The sequence below is a fragment of the Phasianus colchicus genome, chromosome 3 (assembly GCF_987193195.1).
Source record: "Phasianus colchicus chromosome 3, bPhaCol1.hap1.1, whole genome shotgun sequence".
Lineage (NCBI taxonomy): Eukaryota > Metazoa > Chordata > Aves > Galliformes > Phasianidae > Phasianus > Phasianus colchicus.
Genome location: NC_143438.1, coordinates 34,674,899 through 34,695,345, shown reverse-complemented (window position 1 = coordinate 34,695,345; position 20,447 = coordinate 34,674,899). Strand labels below are relative to the sequence as shown.

Sequence of the window (20,447 nt, the reverse complement as noted above, 5' to 3'; positions counted from 1 at the left end):
ATATTTCCTAATCAAAATTTGGCTTTGAGAACGTGGTATTCTGCTCTATCTCCTTTCTTGTGGATCAGTTAGGTAAAGCTGATCAAAAGTTATTCAAGAGTCTGTACAGATCTTCTCCTCTTTGGTTCTGTTAATCATCTTCTATGATAAATAAAAATGTCTTTAATTAAGATAAGGTGAATATACAAATTTACATTCATTATTTTTAAAAGAAAGATAAATGAGACAGAACAAAGCAACTCTCATTTAAATTTTGTTGCTTTTAGAATATGAGAGTACTGGTAACGCTTTGAGAAGAAAATCAGAGAGAAAATCAGCTAGCTGAAACATTCTGGTTCATAGGATTTTGGAAATGTTTGTTCATCTTTCTGTGGTTAGACTAAGCTGTTTCACATTTTAAGTAGGGAATTAAATTTAGTTTTACATAGCTAATTCTGGATGGAAACCTGTTCCCTGGAACAGCTCTGTTCTGATCAGTACCTCTGATTCCTACTTTCCTTCCTTCTGCTCTGCAATGCTTGGCTTCTTCAAGAGGAGGACGGTGAACAACCTACTCATGCAATGGTCTACAGCCTGGCAATGAGACCTTAAGGTCTGAATGTAAGCGCTACACAACTAAATAGACATCAGGACCTACAATCTGAACTCCTTGACACTAGATTTTTCTGCAAAGGAGGATGAGAGAAGAATGGGAATTGATATCAATAACTGACTTCTAAATGAACACTTCTGATACTTTAGAAGATGGTTCACATGCACATACACACACACACACAGACTGTAGTGGAAATACTGAATCATGGCATGAAACAGTCACTGAGCACCCAGTGGGAAGGCAAGGCTAAACCAAGGGAGCTCATGTGCATGCAATACATCTGAGTGACTGGAAGGGGGTGCAGGCAGGATCCACCCCCTTCCCAGACCTCAATTAAAGGTTGGCAGTGGAGGTGTGGGTATCCTTTTGGAAATCCCTGCCTACCTAAGGCCTTCCAAAGGTAAGCAGCTTTTTTTCCTTTATTTTTGTATTCATAGCTGCTGCATTTGGGCTTGTCCCCATTTGCTGCAGCCAAAGACTTTGTTACCTGCTATTACCACTGTGCTTCCCATCACATTATAGTGTTACAAAGACAATCACTGGATAACAAATGAGTGCTGGTATCTTCCACTTTGTATTGAACCCTATAGATAATACTAAGCTTGGGAGAGGTGAACAGGATTTTCCTTTCGAAGACTTTGAGGAACTCTTTCTATTCTTTCTATTCTTTATACAGACAATGTGTGTTCTAGTTGCAGGACTGTTAGGCTTGTGTGAATTTCAAGTCTAGCCCGGAAATAGCAGTAGAAGCCTTTGAAAATTCAGAATAGAAAGGTTTGCACAAGCAGCTGTCATGAAGTATGAAATAATATGGAATCTGTAAGGAAAACATAGTAGCTTTGAAGATTTTTACTAGTTCTAATTTCATAGGCACAGCATTTAATGCAAAAACTACACGTGTAATTTCAAAACAAGAAGATACATTGACATTGTCAGTCTGAGGAAAGTTCCTAATGCATCTGAAACTTTCACTAATAATAATATAGCTTTATGAATGTGTCAGAATTTGGCCCAAGAAAATATTCCTGGAAAGAACTAAGAGAATCAGTTATTAAAAGGAATAAGGCATCCAAATACTGAGCTCTTCCACTTATACATCTAGTAAAGCTTTCTGCCAGACAAATTCAAATACATGGAATTACTTACTGTGCAGAGCGTTTCAAATGTCTTTTCAGAGACAAAGGATCCATCAAGACCAAAAAGAAAAATAGAAGCATAAGAAAGCATTCCTCCAAGGATAATAAGATTGTTCATGTAGGGACTGGACATCTTTATTAATCTATGGACAAAAGATTATAGTGCATTAAAGAGAAGATTCTTTTAGAGCAATAAAAAAGAATTCTTTGTAACCTTCTTATAAACCTTCCTGTAGAACTATAAGCATGCACATTTGCTTTTTTATAAACTTTACCACTGTTTCAGGTTTTTGAATATTTAGTAAAAAGGGCATCCTTTTTTACCGATGGGTTAATTAGCTAGAGTAATGTTAATAGCACACAGTCAAACATAACTTTTAAAAAATCACACTTTATGAACCTATAAAAAAGTTGTCCTAACAGACATTTGTTTCAACGTGTGTGTATATAACAGTAATTCTAACTAAATAATTCTAAATTATAATTCTTCCGCACTTTAGATATTTTCCTTATGTAAACATTAATGGCAAACTTCATAAACTTGGCATTTAAATAGAGAATAAGTTGAGACAGAAGTAACATGAATGCCTTACTTCTGATTTCTGTTTTTGATGTTAAAGAACAGGAAAGCACTGGCCATTATCATTCCTAGGATTGTGAGGGCTGAAAGGATGCTGTAGAGTGGTAGAGAGATCTTCCGTAGCTCCTCTTGTATAATTGTTTTGTCCTTTGGAGGTTCAAGTCCTAGAATTACAAGAAGGAAAAAAAGGCTAAAGTTCAATCAAATGTAGAATTTCTGTTAGAAAATATGCCTCTCCTCAACACACTACCTAGATATAGCATATTTAGCAAATGTAAACCACATTCCTAGCTGATGAAAATACTGACTTTGATAGACATGTTAGTCACATTGATTGACAAGAAGGTTGGTATTTCTGGAGCAGATTAACATGATCTTTGGGAAAAAAAATAACAACAAAACCCAAATGCAGAACCTTGTAAAATATACGCCTATTTTCATTTTAAAATGTAAATAACACTGAACTAACTGTAAAGATTGCTAGGAGGTTATGCTTTTCTGAAGTAAGTGACAGAAATCTGAGTGGAAAACAGAGTACATTGTTTCTCAGCATATTTTCATTACAAACAGGGCAAATTCAAATGACCTTTCTAGAAACCCACCGTACCTGCAACCAATGCAGAGAAAGCTAAAACAGACACAGGGCTGTGGGAAGCTGAAGCACAGGAGCAGGCAATTCCTAAATGTCAGAAGTCAAGCAGGCAGGGTGGGAAGGTCAACTTGGCAGAGCAGGGATCTTCTAGAACTATGTGAAAAAAGAAAGTGTATGGCTACTGGAAGTGAGGTTGGGTGAAATGGGAAGACTACAGAGATGCTCTTTGCTACTTCAGGGAGAACATTTGTTTAGCCAGTACTTTGCGAGACAACAATAAGGGCATTTTTACATGTTAACAGTAAAAGGAGGACCAGAGACAATATTGGTCCATTACTTGATGAGAATGGTCACCTCCAAAATAGGGATGGTCCTAGATATGTATATGGAATGGGTGACGAGAGGCTGGATAGCAGCCCCATGGAAAGATGGCTTCTGGTTGATGGCAAGTTGATCCTGAGTCAACAGTGTGCTCTGGCAGCCAAGAATCAACCATACTCTGGAGTGCCCAGCACTGCCAGCTCTGTGAAAGAAGGGATTCCAGTTTTGCTTTGCGCTGTGCAGCCTCACCTTGAGCACTAGGTGCAGATTTGGGTACCACAATACAAGAAGAACATAAAACTATTAGAGAATGTTAAAAGGAGGGCAACAAGGATGATAATGGGTTTGGAGGGGAAAACACGAGAAGCAGCTGACATCCCTGGGGTGGTTCAGACCAGAAGCTGAGAGGAGGCCTCATGGCGGCTGCAGCTCCTCACAGGGAGCAGAGGGACAGCGCTGACAGGTGGTGGATGGTGAGGAGTGATGTTCCCCAGGACTCTGTCTTGGGACTGGTGCTCCTTAACATCTTTATCAGTGATGTAGACAGTGATATTGAGTGCTCTCTTTGCACATTTGCACACAATACTAAGCTGAGTGGTGCAGCTGACAGGACAAAAAGAAGGGATGCCATCCATAGGGACCTGGGCCTGCTTTTCAAGCTTGTCCATATGAACCTAATTAAGTTCAATGATGCAAAGTGCAAGGTGTTGCACTTGGGTTGGAGCAATTCCTGATATGTGTACAGAATGGGAAAATAATTCATTGAAAGTAGCCCTGTGAAGAAGGACTTGTAGGTTCTGGTGGATGAAAAGCTGGATGTGAGCCAGCAGTGTGCTCTTGCAGCCTGTGAGGCCAACAGTACTCTGGACCACTTCAAAAGAGTAGTGACCAGCAGGGCAAAGAAGGTGATTGTCATTTTCTCTGCCTTCACGCATCTCCATCTGGAGTCAACACAAGAAATATGTGGAGCCTGCAGAGTGGGTTCAGTGGAAGGTCATGAAGATGATCAGAGGGCTGGCACATCTCTCTTACAAAGAAAGAATGAGAAAGCTGGGCTTCTTCAGCCTAGAGAAGAGAAGACCCAGGGAGATCTCATCGTGGCCTTCTAGTACTTAAAGGGAGCTTATAATCAGAAGGGAGACCTAATAGTGATAGGACACAGTGGAATGATTTTAAACTAATAGAAGGTTAATTTAGATTAAAAGTTCAGAAGCAATTTTTCACTCAAAGGGCGGTGAGGTTCTGGCACAAGATGCTTAGAGAAGCTGTAAGTTCCCCATCCCTAGAAGTGATGAAGGACAGGTTGAACGGGGCCCTGGACACCCTGATCTGGTGGGTGTCAGCACTGCCCAAAGCAGGGATGTTGGAATTAGGTGACCTTTAAGGTCCCTTCCAACCCAAGCCATTCTGTTTCAGCGATCCTTGTGGGTTCTATCCAAATATTCTATGATTTTGTGATTCTAAGCTATATGCCTGATAGATAGTCAGCTGCTGCTAATGAAAGTCATCTTCTGCTGAGAGTGTAGAGGAAGTCCACATGTTAACAGAAGCAGACTGGGGGTTGGAAAAAAGATGGCTAGGAGATATGACAACACAAGCCACATCCTTCTTAAGGACCTCGGGAGTACTACTGGGCTGAACACTCTCTTTAGCCCTATTTCTTAAATGCCAACTTAAATAAAGATAGCATTAGTATTTTGAAACTATATTTTCTAACTGTCTAGCAGACCCCTCCCAAAAAAAGCCAATGACTTCCTTCTCATTTGCAAGTAGAGTACCTGAGTAACTTTCGGGGAAAAGAAATTGGGGGAGTAGTAGATAAGGAAGAAATTAAAACATTATGAAATGGATGATATCTGTAGCTTGTTGAAATAATAAAGGATGTACACATATCAGTTTCCCATTATTTGAATGAAAAGTATCAATACAGTAAAACTAGCTTTTTTTTTTTTTGTCAGATTTCTCCTGCTTTTAAGAACAGCTTATTTCCTTTTCTCTCTATACAGTTTCATAGGGTTTTTAATATCAAACAGCTACAACAGATCTCTAAACAGCAAGCTATGTCCATGTCACCCTTGTACTTCTTCCCAGTTTCCCATCTTACCTTGGAACCTGATGCTGTTGTTGATTATTTCCAGTGTGTCAGCTACAGCATTGTACTCTCCCACCTTCACTTCCTTTCTTTCTGCAGAGAAACAAACAAAAGCGATTGTTTATGGCAGCTCACATGTTCTCAATTATTTAACTGATTTTGCTTTCTTTTTGACAACGTGTCAAAATGAAGAGAAATATGCTTGAAGTGCATGAATTATTAAAGCAGAATGTCAGTCAGCTAACATCATTAAAAGAAATATTTCTGATTCATTTTGAAGAAATGCAAGGGATTTTTAAGAACTCATTTACATAATCAGGAAATTGTTACTGGGCACAGACATCTTCAGCTTTAAGATCACATGCTTACTTACTGGCTCATCCTGAGTATGACACTTAGTTGAGAGATCAGATATAGCTAAATCACATGTTCCTCTCTCATTTAAACAGCTAGCTTATCTTGCTTTATAAGAAGCATTTCCCAGCGAAGTTACAGTGGAAGGCTCCAGCATGTATGGAGTAGACTGGCTAGTTAATAGGTCACTGGGAATCTAATCTCTTACTCTGACTGGGAATTAGCAACTCATTAGTACAATGACTGCAAAACATACTGCATTATTTAATCAAACTCAAATTGCAATTGAGCTAAAATATTTACTGTTACTTTCATGTGCATTTTATGATTAATTATCGTATATTTGATTTTCTTGTACCTAATGTAGATACAGCAACTTAATATGTTCAGATACTGCCTTCACTACTGTTGCAGGCAAACATTAGTTTCAGCCTTTTGATGACATCTGGCACCAATTAATTTCTGCTATTTTTGTCAGGTTTTTTAGTATTATAGAGAAAGGCAGAAACTTATTAAATTGTCACTTTTACACAGAAACATTTAACTTTTGATGTGAGACAATAAAAACCCAACAAAAACAACAGACATATTGGTTACAGTGTTCTCTGAGCTGGCTCGTACAGCCAAAAATTTTCTTTTGGGCCTCTATCTCTGGGCATGCATAACTCTATTTGCATATAAATTCTGAGCTATGACCCTATTTGTGACACTGATTTTGGGAGCTGATGATCTTGAACTGGATGCCCAATTTGAAAAGTCTGTATTTTACCCAACAGCTCCATATTAACCTTTCCTCCTTTCTCACTCAAAGCAATTCTGCACTCTTCATCTCTGCTGAATGGAGCAGCTAGCTCCATTTCAGCAAAATCTGCTGGCTGATTAATCTGAAAGCTCTCAGGAAGCAAAAATTTTCCTTATATAAACTGTACTACCTATTGTTAAAATTGTTTATGCACAACTGTACACTGGGTTGCCATCCAGCAGAGAAACACAGGGATTTGCTATACTCCTATAAAAAGCTAGAGGTCGCAGTTCTGGAAACTGATACACCTTTCACATGAGCATTGGACATTCTTAGAGAGATCCTAAGACTAGTTTGACAAAAAAGTGCAATCTCCTGATTTTCAGCAGCAGTTTCCAAAGGTCTGCCCATAAAAACAACTTATTTTGCATGTACAATTATGTAGAGAGTAAAGAACAGTTGATGCTTCCTCACACTGCCTGAAAATTCTTGTAGAGATACACTTATATATAAATCTTTGATAGTCTCAAAGAATGTTATCTGCACAGTTGTCATATGAATACAAAAATGGTTACAGCTAAAACCTGAACAAATTCACTATTGTCCTTATTACTAGCATTAAAGTTACAATCTATGTGTCTAAAACTTCAAAAAAAAAAAAAAAACCCAAACAAAGGTTAGAAATTAGAGAGAAAAACCTCAGACTGTGTATCTATATCAATTTGCACATTTGATGCCAGACAGTCCACAGCATCTGCTTATAGCAGATGAAGAGGACGTGCACCTTAGTGCCAATCTAGCCACCTTACAGCAACAGACTAAAAATCTGAAAGTTCTGATGAACAGTGAGAAGAGTAATTGTTCCATATCTATTTTTATATGAGGCAGTTACCGGGATTTGTTTATATGAAGGATGCACATAATGGGGAAAAATACATGAATGACAGTATAATCATATGCTCACTAATGAAGGTATTGAAAGGGAGAATATTCTGTGATATGACATACAATGCCATTGCTTTTCAACGTTTATAAATTCTTACACAGCTTCCTTCACAGGTAAAAGCAACACTGAGGATATGCCTATGATGGTAAGTGTAATCTAGTATAACAACTTGAAGTAGGCTGAAACTAGTTAGAGTAGGTTGCAGGAGCTAGCCCTAATAAGAATGGAGATCAGTAGAGATATCTGGAGAAGTGAATTTCCAAAGTGTATAAAGCTGGAGATGAAGAGTCTTTGAGATTTAGATAGCCAAGAGTGTAAAAAATACACTAAGTGCTTAGTAAAAAATACACAAAGTGCTTAGTACTGAGGAAATACATTAACAGTGATGGAATAAGGGAAAAGGACCATTTGTATAGTGTACATTGAGGTTTACTGAGGTCAAGAAATGCCATGAAGATTCTTGATGTACTTGCATTCAGTGGAAGGTAGTCTATAAGGAAAATAAACCCCTATTTTCATTGTCAGGAAAGATAAAGTAGTCATATTGTGATATGTTTACAGGAGTGCTGGTGTAGAAAACACAACTACGGCTGCTGGGTTTTCAGTCCCCAAGCACCAAAAACTGACCAGTGAGAAAGTCTCTTCCAAATCTTAAAGGAAGCAGAGAGTCAGCAGTATGTCTTGTTGCTCTTTTGTGTGGGCCAACATAGATAAGGATGGAACTGCAGGCTCCACTTCTCTCTACGCTATTCCCTCAGGTTCCCTTTAGAAATTCTGAATGATTCAAGTCAGTATGCTGATCTTATAATTAAGCTCTTCTCTGTCAAAATCTATGTATTCAACAACAAGACAGGGAGAAGTGGAACTCCTTCAAATAAATACACCAACTAAGTGCTTTTACACAATATCCAGAATACAACATGTACTAATTCTTTAGTATTTACATTATTTTAAACTTGTTTTTCTTCCATACTCAAAATAAAGAGACCATATTGAATCTCTTCTGCTCAGAATAAAATGGGAAACAAAAAATGAGAGAGAATATGTTTTGTGAGACATTTGTCAATACCACAATAGCAAATTCATTTTAGAATTTGAATCTGCAGCTGTTCTTTCATACAAGAACAGAAGAAAACATTAGCAACTAACCAAATCAAAAAAAACTTGCCCAGAAATACGTCACTGAAAACTATGTCTAAAAGAATTATTAGCAACTAATCCTTGCTGTTAAATAATTGTCACGGAATAGATTACATTTATTACCAATGTGAAAGCCTTTTGCCAACTAAGAATTGAACTACACTTAAGAGTCGACTAGAATTCTTTCTTTGACATGTGTTATTACGGAATTTTATAGCCCACTTTAGGCAACTGTGGAAAAATTGACACACTACCACTTAATTAACTGGGCCACATTTCATCAAAGTAATAAAACTGATATTTAATTACATAACAGTTCATTAAATGTTCTTGTCAAATGAAAGCAAAAATATTCCTGCAATGGACATCAAGTGAATAAACTTAGCAAAATTCACAAAAGTACTGTGACTGCCAATATGACTGATAACAACTTACACAGAGAATTTCTAGATGAGCCTATGTTTAATTGCAGTTCTTTCTTCTATATGTCATAATTTATATTTCCGTTAAACTTCCTTATGCGTTTATTCATATCTGACAAAAATAGCTTTTAGTGAAAGGTATTTAAGGAGACAGAAAACATGAGGAATCTTTCTTCATTTCTTGCAATGCAAAAGAGGTGGGACAGATGTGCTTGCTTTATTTTCTTTCATGGAGACAAGAGCGGCTGACTCCTAACAATGCAATGACCGTATGCATCTATGCACCTTTCAGTATGGCGCTTGGACTGAAATGGTACATATAACTCTTGTTGTGATGTAGTTAAATCAATATAAAAATGTTCACATCTATATATTCACCATTATAATTTATGCCTACAATAATCACAGAATGGCCTGGGTTGGAAGGGACCTCAAGGATCATGAATCTCCAATCCCCCTGCCACAGGCAGGGCCACCAACCTCCCCATTTAATACTAGACCAGGCTGTTCAGGGCCCCATCCAGTCTGACCTTGAACACCTCCAGGGATGGGACATCTACCTCTCTGAGCAGCCTGTTCTGGCACCTCACCACTCTCTCTGTAAAGAACTTCTCCCTGACATCCAACCTAAATCTTTCCTCTGTCAATTTAAAACCATTTCCCTTTGTCCTGCTGTTATCTACCCTTTCAAAGAATTGATTCTCCTCCTGTTTATTGGCTCCCTTTAGGTACTGAAAGGCTGCAATTGGGTCATCCCACAGCCTTCTTTTCTCCAGGCTGAACAAGCCCAGCTCCCTCAGGCTGTACCCAGCTCCCTCAGCCTGGGCACTCTGAAATAAAGCAGTTTCCTATGGGGTTACAGAAGGATGTACATTGCTACATGCATGATTTAATGAATTTTGGTCTAGTTGATTATGTAAAAAATGCGTGTAGTCCAGCAGAATAAAGATGGACTTACAGGTCTGCCCTAGCATTACTATTGGCTCCCAAACCTCGTTACTCTAAAAAGTAATTAAGGACCTCAAAGTCTAATTGACATTATTTGTACTTTCTTCCATGACTACAGCATTTTATAAAGTGTATTTGCAAACTGCAAATGCAAGCGTGTAAGTGATTAGCATTCACTTAACAACAACTATAAATTTTTAAAGTAAACTTAATAAATCAAATATGAAAACCTTTCCAGGTAGGGGTCACTGAGGTTTCTCCTTTAGAGGTCACTTAGGTTGTTCTCAACTTCAACAAAGCAGTAAAGAAGTATTACTTATACCTGAAAGAATGCCTCTATGTCTTTACTTTAAAAAGCTGTTTCCAAATTTCCCTCATTTGACATTCTTGTCTAGTTTGGTTTTTTTTTTTTTTTGTTTGTTTTCTGAATTCTTGGATTCCAGTTTATACATCATATAGAAAAACAGTATATATACTATATGATAATTACTCTTCATTGCCATTTCTCAAGTTCTATCTTGCATTCATCTATAAAGCAAAACAGACAGAAAGGTTAAGCTAGCAAAAGGCCAAATTGTGTATGTCAGCCATAAAGCCAGGATAAAAGCTAAGAAGTCTTATCTGTGGGCTTATTTCACTACATTAGCATGGTATTTAGCCAACAGGAAACAAAAAGTATGTAAGCAAGCAAGTTCATAAAATGACATTAAGTGCTCTGAACTCATCAAAAATCTCATCCAGTTTTATAGCTCAAAAAGATTTTTCCATAAAAAGTTCAACCATCTGCATCCTAAATAGCTTATCAAAATTAAATTTGCTCATTATTTCTAACTTTTGTTTTTATCTTCCATATTTTATATTTGCTGCCTGTTTTATTTACTTGTTAAACTGACTTCTAGCTCTGCTTAGCAATTTAGTAATGTAGTTCATGTGGATTTAAATTTATCTTAGGTATTTTTATATTACATATCAAAGTGCTATATAACAAAATAAAAAAGTAATGACTTTGAGTTTAAAATAATTACTGATTTAAATCTGAATCGGTAACACCATGACAATACCTTTCATTCAGGACATTGGGAAAGATATGAACAAACTCACAATAAGGAAGGCAGATTATCGATGAAGTACAATGATTGGTGTAGTGAAGAAGGTATACAAAATCTACACTGACTCTTTGCTGCTTCTTAGGGTATTATTTGCTGATAATTTGAAATGAGGCTGTACATGACAGCACAATTTTGGTTTTAGTACTTCTAAATGCCGCAACTTTTCAATCCAGGCATGGATTTTTCTCCTCTCTCGTACATTCTCTTTAATGATTTGATTAACTTCTCACAAACTTTATAATTTATCATCCTGTTTGCCAAAATTAATTATCTATGAAGTAATACAGGAAACATAGCTGTGTTTTTTAATGTGGCTATTTATCTGAAAGTACTGTGGTCTACAAACAAAAGTTGATCTCTCTCAACATGTTTAATTCACGTATCAGCTGGAATCAGCTTCCTCCCAGCACAGTCCCAAATCACTGTCCTTTTCAGTGCTTAAGAATTTACAGTGGGAAAAGTGTAAAACTATAGGCTTGTAGTTAAAGTAACAGTAGAGTTACTCAAGTATTAAATTATAACACCATTTTATTAATTGTGGTGTATTTAAGCACCTTTGCTCACACGCAGCAGCCCATTTAATGGAGTGGGTGTGCTATGAAACCAAACTGCTTACGTGTACAGGCTGGGGCTGCTGTCCCGTAAGACATCCCAGGAGGTTGCATAGTTTGAAGGCCCCTCCAGGCAGTGACAGGTTTGGATGTGGACACCACTGATGTGAAGAGAAGTCCCCTCTGGCAGCAGCCCAGGCCCCATCAGCAGCCCTGTCTGTCAGAGTATCTCCAGGAGAGAGACTAACTGGAGCTGTGTGGGAGGCTGGAGGTGCCAGTGAGGGAGGCTGTGGCTACATTTTGTTGCCTCTTCAGTTTGATTTCAGAGCACTAAAGCACTGGACACTGTGAGGCACAATTCCACGTATACTGATTGCAAGATAACAGTCAGTAAACTATAGGAAGGCACTGTATCAATTTTTGACAGTCATTGAAAATTCCAAAGAAACTCAAGGTGATGGACCAGTAGTATTTCCAATTATCTTATCTGAAAGGAATAATTGCAATTATTGTCTCTTTGGTGCCCTGGAAAGTGAGTACGAATGGCATGCAACATAAGGAGAGTTTGGCAAATGAAAGAATCACTGAACCACAGAATGGCTTGGGCTGGCAGGGACCTCAAAGCCCACCCGGCCCCAGAAACATACTCTGGTTAACTCAGTCAGAAGATCAGTGTGACCTTTTGGTCCTCCTGAGCATTTGATAGTCTAGTATTTCATATAATTTTTCTCCTGGAAGTCCAGAAGAAAGGTTTCATCACACTTATCTAAATATGTTACTCATCAAGCTGTAATTTTAATTTCATTTCACTATGAAGTAACGCTTATTATTTACAGTTGAGAAGATGAATTTATAATAATGATAATAACAACAATAACAACAACAGTTTCTTAGAACGCACTGGATGGTGGCTTCTTTCCTCAGAGCTGATTTTCTTGTCATTGCAGTGATGCACAGCATAACCACTGACAGTGGCCCAGCCTGGGGACAGATTAAGCTGCCCTAAATAATGCAGCCAAATCTCTGCCACTATGTTTTTGGAGGCTGCTCAGATCTACTGAACAGTCTTCCTTTCAAGGGTTTGATGTCCCTTTCTTATTTAAATGATAACCATACACATATGCATAACATCACCATTATATTGCATACATGTGACAAATGACTGAGTGTTTTGGAACAAGGTCATTTTCCTTCCATGCAGAAAAAGACTCCCACTTTCTGATAACCAAGCAGGGAGGAAACAAAGGCTCTGCTTTCCCAAGTTATGCATTTGGATGCACACCTCTGATTATATGATCAGGGCATTCCCTCACCATCTGTCACTGCAATACTTCCTCCACTGTGCTCAGCACATGCTGAGCAACCTCACAGTAGGCCATGTGTGGAGCTGGAGCACGTCTGCTCCAGTTGTGAGGTCAAAAAATGAGTTGCTGTAGCTTCTTTCCTTCATATTGCATCCTTAAAAGTTTTTCATTACATAGAGGTTTGAGTTGCACAGTTAGCATGCCTCAGACGGGAGGAGAGCAGCAGCTGGTGTGTGTCTTACTGTTGCAGGATCTGAACTACTCAGTATGTCCTTGCTTATCCACTTGCCCTTAGACCAGGTGGCCTGTGAAAACACTGCAGCACATAAAGAGCTTTGAATGTCTTCTCTGCCATTTGGGGTCAAACCCAAAGGCAGGATTCCTGCTACCCATCTCCTAAGATTAAAAATAAGATTATTGAGGCAGAGTTGAATACGTATCTACAAAGCTGTGAAATCCATGCTATTTTCTGTCTTGTAATTTGTAGGGCAACTGCAGTGATTTTTTCCCCTATAAGGCATTTTTGACTCAGGCTGGTTTATTCTAGTAACTCAATTCAGAAAGAGCAGGGGAAGCTTTTCAGGAAAAAATGTAGAGCAGCAAAGAGTCCATGTGCATAATATCCTGCTTATGCAAGTGACCTCTTGCTGGGATATAGGGAAAACTATAGAGGTACACACGTAGCCATATTCCTGGAGAACACTCCTTAAGGTTCAAGTGCAAATGAACAAGAGAGACACCAATAAAAGATCTATCAAATGCCATGAACATCGAGTCTTTCAACCTCCAGACCTCCCATGAGAAGAAGTCTGCCTCTGGGCTTGGAGACAAATGGGATCACAGGTTGAATTTCCCCACCCCTAGGGAGCAATGCTCTCCATGAGAAATTGGCTTATCACTACTACACTTAGGGTCAGTCAGCTCACTAGTAAGTAAGTGAGGATAATGTTACACAGCCCCATAAAACCCAAGAATTGCATGATTCATAGGGTGAAGAAAGTGTGTTCAGGGGCACTGCTTTGAGTATTTTTACAAGCAGAAGTGGCTGCTAGATATTTCCTCTTCAAATTCTGTATTTCATATCTGTCCTTATGATTCCTAAGATGCTAATAGAAGTTTGACAAGTTTGGGGCATCCTCCAGGTGGAGGAGTGTTGCAAGGACACAAGTACACGTGTACATCATGCCTCATGCACCAAGGCACTAGCAGACATGAAATCTTGTGAAATATTGTCAGCTAGAAAAAATGACTATGCTCAATTCTCACATGCTTTAAAAGATGAAACCAGAAGCTTGATCCAGTCACAAGAGTCAGCTGGTCTAGAAAATAAATAGTGAGTTTGAAAAAAAAAATCTGTGTGTTTGAAATCTCCTGTGTAGAGCCCAGTGCCACAGCCCCTGCACTGATATTTCTCAGCTCATGGATTTCCATTTGACATCCTTCTGTTTTGGACCTAAGCGTGTGTGAGCTTTATGTTAAGACAAATCCCAAACTGCTTTGACATGTAAGATGTTAGAAACAGCTAAATTGGAATGAATTCACTCTGATACACATTCCTCATGTTGTTAGAACTCTTTCCCTTTCTTCAGTTATTAGAAGTAAATGTTAGTAGGATGCATTCTAGTCTTGAACATCAAAATTTATCACTGTTACTATTTCTTTAACTTTCTTTTTAAACTTTAATGTTTAAATTCACAGGAGGAAACAAACTCACTATTTGCAAAAATATGCTCATTCAGGAAATGATACTGTTTAAATAACATGTATTTTAAATTTAAGTTGAATTTATATTCCAGGAGAGTGAAAAACTCCAGCTGAAGCTTGTTAAATGTCAGAGTTACAAAAAATGTAATTTTCTTTGTACTTCAGTGAACTTCCACCTGCTTTAACTTATTTCTCTAGCAACTCCTTTGTAATACTGAATAAAACAGAAAGGGGAATAAGGATCCTACAGTAATCACTTCTTAGCACTAATTTGGTACAATATATATTTTAGTAAGAACAGAAGGAAGTGATTTGGAAGTCTGATTAGGTTATAAAGAACTAAGTGTTTTGAAGTGATAGTCCCTGATTTTATCTTTAATGATCGTTTCAGTGTTTTCCTAGAATAATAAGCCTCATTGTCAGGCTTCTTAATTTCAAATCCTGACTTATTTTCTACTTTTTCTTCTGGAGCTACAGAAAACAGTGTTGTATTAAGAGAAATTTCTCCTATGGTAAGCTACAGATATTCTAATTGCTCTAAGTAATAAAAGCTTTAATAACTAATATAAAGTAATTATGTAATACACTTGACAGATAGCTCTGGAATGAAATTGCCTGGCAAAGCACAGTGAGATCACATGGGCACTTCTACATAAGCATAACTTCATTTTGTGCATAATATTAAGTATGCACATGGAAGAGTTCCCAGACTCAGAGTAGATGTTGTAGGTGCAGATACTTTGAAAGATTCTGTTCTGCCTGAAAAATTGATAGCATAAAGCAATGATGATTTTATTCTGAACATTTGCTTGTTTCAAGAGTATAGGATATATGCCTGTAGCAATGAAAAGTAACATAAGGAAAAAATCCTTGAAAAGCTGATTAAAACTAGAAAAGCAGAAGTATGCACTTTTCTCACTTATCATTGTATTTGCAGTATGACAGTGAAGAACAGCAGAGTCTTTACAATTGGCTGGGCATAAAAGACTGTATTAAACAACCCCTGCAGATGCACAAAATTGAGTAACATAACAAAAGTTATGTCATCAATTTTTCATTACAACTAGAATAAAAACTTGAACATTTCTACTGTTTCGAAAGTGAGGAATGTGTGTGTCCCTCTTTTGCCTTTTTTCTTGAGATATTATCAAACATGTAGATGTATGATGAGTAAGAAAGCTGAGGTTTGTTTGGAGTATGAGAAGAGGAAATCTGGAAAATGAAAATTTCAAAAACACTTCCAGGAAGAAAATATTTCAAAAACTCCCTGAAACAGCTAGCAAGGTAATACTATAAGCTAGCTACCAAAGTCAGTTGTCCTACAAACTATAAGAGCAACAAGCTTGGAAATCAAAAGCATTAAACTGTGAGAGGGGGATTTAAATCTTTCTTTAATCAAGTGAAAACATATCTCAGTGCATACGTATCTAAGAAATTGCAGCCAACCCCATGCTAGTTACATCATTCAAAAAAAAAATTAAATTGTAGAATGTTTCAGGAAGAAAAAATGAATTGAAGGGAACTGTAATCCATGCCACTCGTCTTATATATTTATCAGAATTTAGAAATGCAAGTACTTTATCTATTCGACCAGGAAACTTTAACCCCAAATTTTAAGATGCTCAGTGCAAAACTTTATTAGAAGGCAGCTAATTAAACTCATATACAGATTTTGCCTTTTTGTGAACAATTGCTTCTTATGTAAGAGCCTTTATTAAAAAAAGGAGCTTCTAATGGAAGTCATATATTTTTGCAATCCAGAAACAGGAAATGCATCCACAACCTCTCTGGGCAGCCTGTTCCAGCACCTCACCACTCTCTCTGTAAAGAACTTTCCCCTGACATCCAATTTAAACCTTCTGTCCTTGAGCTTAAAACCATTCCCCCTTGTCCCATTTACCCAAGTAAAAAGTTGATTCCTTTCCTAAGCAAACAGTCAAAAAATATAAAGTGGTACTGTAATTTTTATTACACATGAAAAACGTTCTTTTGTTTTTGTTTTTTTTTAAACTCAATGCATGATGTTCCCAGATTTCTGTTTCCTTCATGGGGTTCTCCAGAGCTTAGAAAAATTTTATAGAAAATGCTGTAAAGTCTATACTACTAAAAGATATCTACATCCAACTGAAAAGGAACCAAAACCAACAAAATTTCTAAATTCATTCTATAACCTGTTCCGTACGTTCTTTGCTACTTTCAGTAGCTAATACTTTTGGAGTAGTCCAATTTCCTGCTTCTCTTTTCTTAATAGAAGCTTTCCTCTTTACACTCCATGCAAACCTTTCACTGAATTTAAACACAAAATTACCTGCTCTGAAACCCAATAATATGCTTCTTAATTATCTAATTTCCATTCACTTCAAACAAATGATAATCATTTATTCTATACCTTGACCTACCACACAGTGTAATTTAATAATCAGGAGAGCACTATACACATAATTTGGTGAAAAATTCATTTGAAGAATCTTGAATTTTTTTTGCTTCTTTCACGAGACTACTTCTTAGAGATATCTGTGTATGACTAATTTATATCTACACCGGAAAGAAAACAAGCCTCTTGAAGATCAAGATTTTTGCTACAAGCATGTCAGTCTAGATGTATAATATCATTCTAAAATGATATTACTATAGCAATCTGAAATGATATACTATAATAATCACTAATAAAAGAAAGAGGTCTATATCCAGTTTCAAAAGAACCATTTCAAAATCAAATTATAATTTTCTCATAATGTTTGGTTTGGGGTGGAAATAAATCATGAATCAATGAAATCAAGCCAAAGTTTTAATTATTATATGATTTTTTCTTTCATTGATAAAAATATTCTTGCAACTTGATTTGATTTCTAAGCAAATAAAAAAGTGTAAAACAACTTCTACATACTCAGAGCTCTTTCTCAGGTATTAGACAGGATATTCACATTTAGTAAAATTTAGTAAATATTCAAATATGTATTAGAAAGAAATGATTTTGCAGATGAGAATGACTTAAGTTATATTCTTACAGATAAACAGTGTAATATATTTCACTGCAGAGCTGTAGTTGTTGAAATATTTTGTGTTGATAACAAATCTGATGAGAGAGATGCACAAGAGTTTAGATGTCTGTACTTAGACCACCAGGCTGTAAATAGCAAAGTATTTGGCTTAGCATACTGAGTAGCAAGCATCACAAGGGGATCAAGTTAGTCACAGCTGTCTGTCTAAGGCATTGATCAATCACAGAAGTGCTTCAGGGAGCCTGCAAAGTTTCCAAAACCCAGGTATCACACTAATGATTTCTGTATAAAGTTCATTACAGTGCTAAATGCATCCTGTCTGAGACGATACATCCTACAGGACCGCTCAGACACAACAGTCTTCTGCTGAAACGACTGCACACAAGAAGGCCTCGCTTTTCCACAGCCTGGGAAGTCCCTAGTCCAGCAATCGTGTTCCAGCATAACTGAGGTTTGAAGTCATAAATACACATTCAAAATACTTTCTCACATCATTATCTGTTACAAAACTAATGCTTTTTTTGTTTGTTTGTTTGTTTGTTTTAAATAAGTTCTTCACCACCATCCATAATATCAGTCTAAGAATCAAAGATCAACCTTCAGAGAAGTTATTTTCACCAGTGGATGGACCTTCCAATTCAGAGTTCAGCCACTGAAAAGTGAAGAAATGCAACAGAGGCTGGCACTGTGATTAACAATCTAAGCTGAAAGATTCATGGTTTATGGATGATATAATTGTTTGCAGTACTGTGCTGAGGGGGAATTCTAAAATGAACTTAATCTTAGATGTCTGCACTAAATAATGTGACTCTTTCTTAGCAAGAATGCCTGGTTCATTTTATTTAATTTATTCTTTATCCATAGCAAAGCATTTTTGTGAGATCTCAAGCCAATAAAAAATAAGTAGCTGAAATTAGCGACTTAAACTTTACTATATGAAAAATCACTGTGAAATTCAAATACACACAACAGCAAACTGACCTGTACTTTGTTTAGCTCATTGTTATTATTGTGATTAATCTCTCTCTTTCACAGCTACTACCCTATTTCTTGGAAAAAGGTTTGAAGGGATTCAGCTTTTCAAACTTATCTGAGTACAGTGCATACATCTACCTCTGAATTAAGTTGTCCAAACTCATTTTCAAGATATTTAGGAAAACGAGCATATTTAGAGCATAATTTTCTTACTCAACTATAGGTACATACCCAGCAATAAGTCTAAGTTTTATTATGGAAGAATCTGTATCACTCTTTATGGTGGACCACAACAACTTGGTCAGATGTAAATATGTGAACTTGGACAAGTGGATCCCACATACTGTCACCAAATTTCAAAAAGTTATAAAAGGCTTTTTTTAAAAAAAAATATTGAGTACTGTAGTTACACAGAGAAATTTGGTCTTAGGCTATTTCTTGAAATTTCCTACTACTTTAACTAGTTTAGTGGCTTATCTTCTCCTGGTAGTGAAGAATCTAAAAGGCCAGTGACTGCTGAAATTCAAGTTAAGGAATTTCCACTTCTTTTTCTAGTTTTGTTGACCAAGAAATGTGATGTGGCTTATCAAAAACCTGTGTACCAAAGTCAGACACAAACAGACACATAACTGACAGTGCAAATACAGCTTAGAGTCTACCAAGTACTTTTTCGTGACAACTAAGAGGAATTGTTGCCATTCCCATTCAGCACTGAGCTGAATGTCACAGTATCACTTCTCCAAGATATAACAAAAAGTATTTCAATCCTCCAGAACAATGTGTGTGAGAGATCTGAAAACACCTTTCACCTGCAGATGAATATTTCAGCTTCTGGACAGTCATTTTGTGCTTTCTTTGTGGTGAATGAATTATTCAGTTATTTACACATAGCAGCAAAGCTCCAGGTATAAATACAGACACACTGTGAATCTAGGATCAGGTAAGCATCTGAGAAATGGCCCTGAGGATCTACATTCTAAAACCCACATAAGGGATAAAACAATTCAAGTGGACTCCATAATATTCAGTTATTGAATAAAACAATTTTTTTTTTTTTTTTTGTCCAGACGTAGAATATCTAACTTCTTTGCCTGGTAAGTACAGACAGCTTGGTAAAAAACAAAAATGAATTTAAAACAGAGTTGTGATTCACTGGATGTACTATGCAGGAATCTCTGCAAACACTAAACTCTATACATATTTTTTTTATTTGTATCTCAGGGAGTGCGCAATGCAGCAGGCTTTGACATGCTTGGAATATTTTAGTATTTCTTCAAGGAAATAAGGATTTGTATTTCATATGCCTCAAGAGCATATTTTTTATAATTGGATAGTTAGTACTAAAAATAGTTCAGGGTTTTGGCTGCATACAATGAGATCAAAGTAGGCTATAAAACAATATCTTGAAAATTAAAAATAGAAATAGCCTCAGATGAATATTTAAGACATGCAAAACTAGGTCTCTCACATTATCTGTCAGATTATAGAGTTGATTGTTTGAGGAGCTGGAAGTCAGTCCTGAATGCCTGATCAATGTAGCATTTCAGGAACTACTCAGAACTTTGCAGGGTCAGGCTCAGAGTTTACAACAGTACAACTAGACTGTCTTCATAAAGCACTGCTTAATTAAAGTATTTACACATACAGCAGTAATTCATCATACTATAAGCTAGTCTGATTAAAACCAGTAAGCTGGTCTTAAAACCTTGTGCACTCATTAAAATCAACAGTAGGATTCCTAAAGGCTTGACCCACTTCCAATGCAATTTGACCCAATTCCATGTGATGTAGCTCCATTTATATTTTATCTGTTGATTGGGATTTATCCATCCAGCAGATCAGCTATTGATTTCCACACAACTGCACAATTTACAGAATCATTCCAGATGAAAAGAGAAAACATCTATTGTTCAACTTTGTTTGTCCTTGGCCAT

At 36.9% G+C, this 20,447-nt stretch overlaps 1 protein-coding gene across 2 annotated transcripts in view; it reads right to left on the bottom strand.

Annotated features, from left to right (window-relative positions):
- Nucleotides 1-20,447, bottom strand: part of GABBR2 (gamma-aminobutyric acid type B receptor subunit 2) — a 446,063-nt gene that overhangs the window by 155,958 nt on the left and 269,658 nt on the right. For both annotated transcript variants that reach the window (XM_031589113.2, XM_090137258.1), the window contains exons 9-11: nt 5,329-5,409; nt 2,325-2,475; nt 1,742-1,874 (exon numbers count right to left, since the gene is read on the bottom strand). In XM_031589113.2, the coding sequence (XP_031444973.1) occupies nt 1,742-1,874; nt 2,325-2,475; nt 5,329-5,409 (365 nt within the window). The remainder of the gene's footprint in view (nt 1-1,741; nt 1,875-2,324; nt 2,476-5,328; nt 5,410-20,447) is intronic.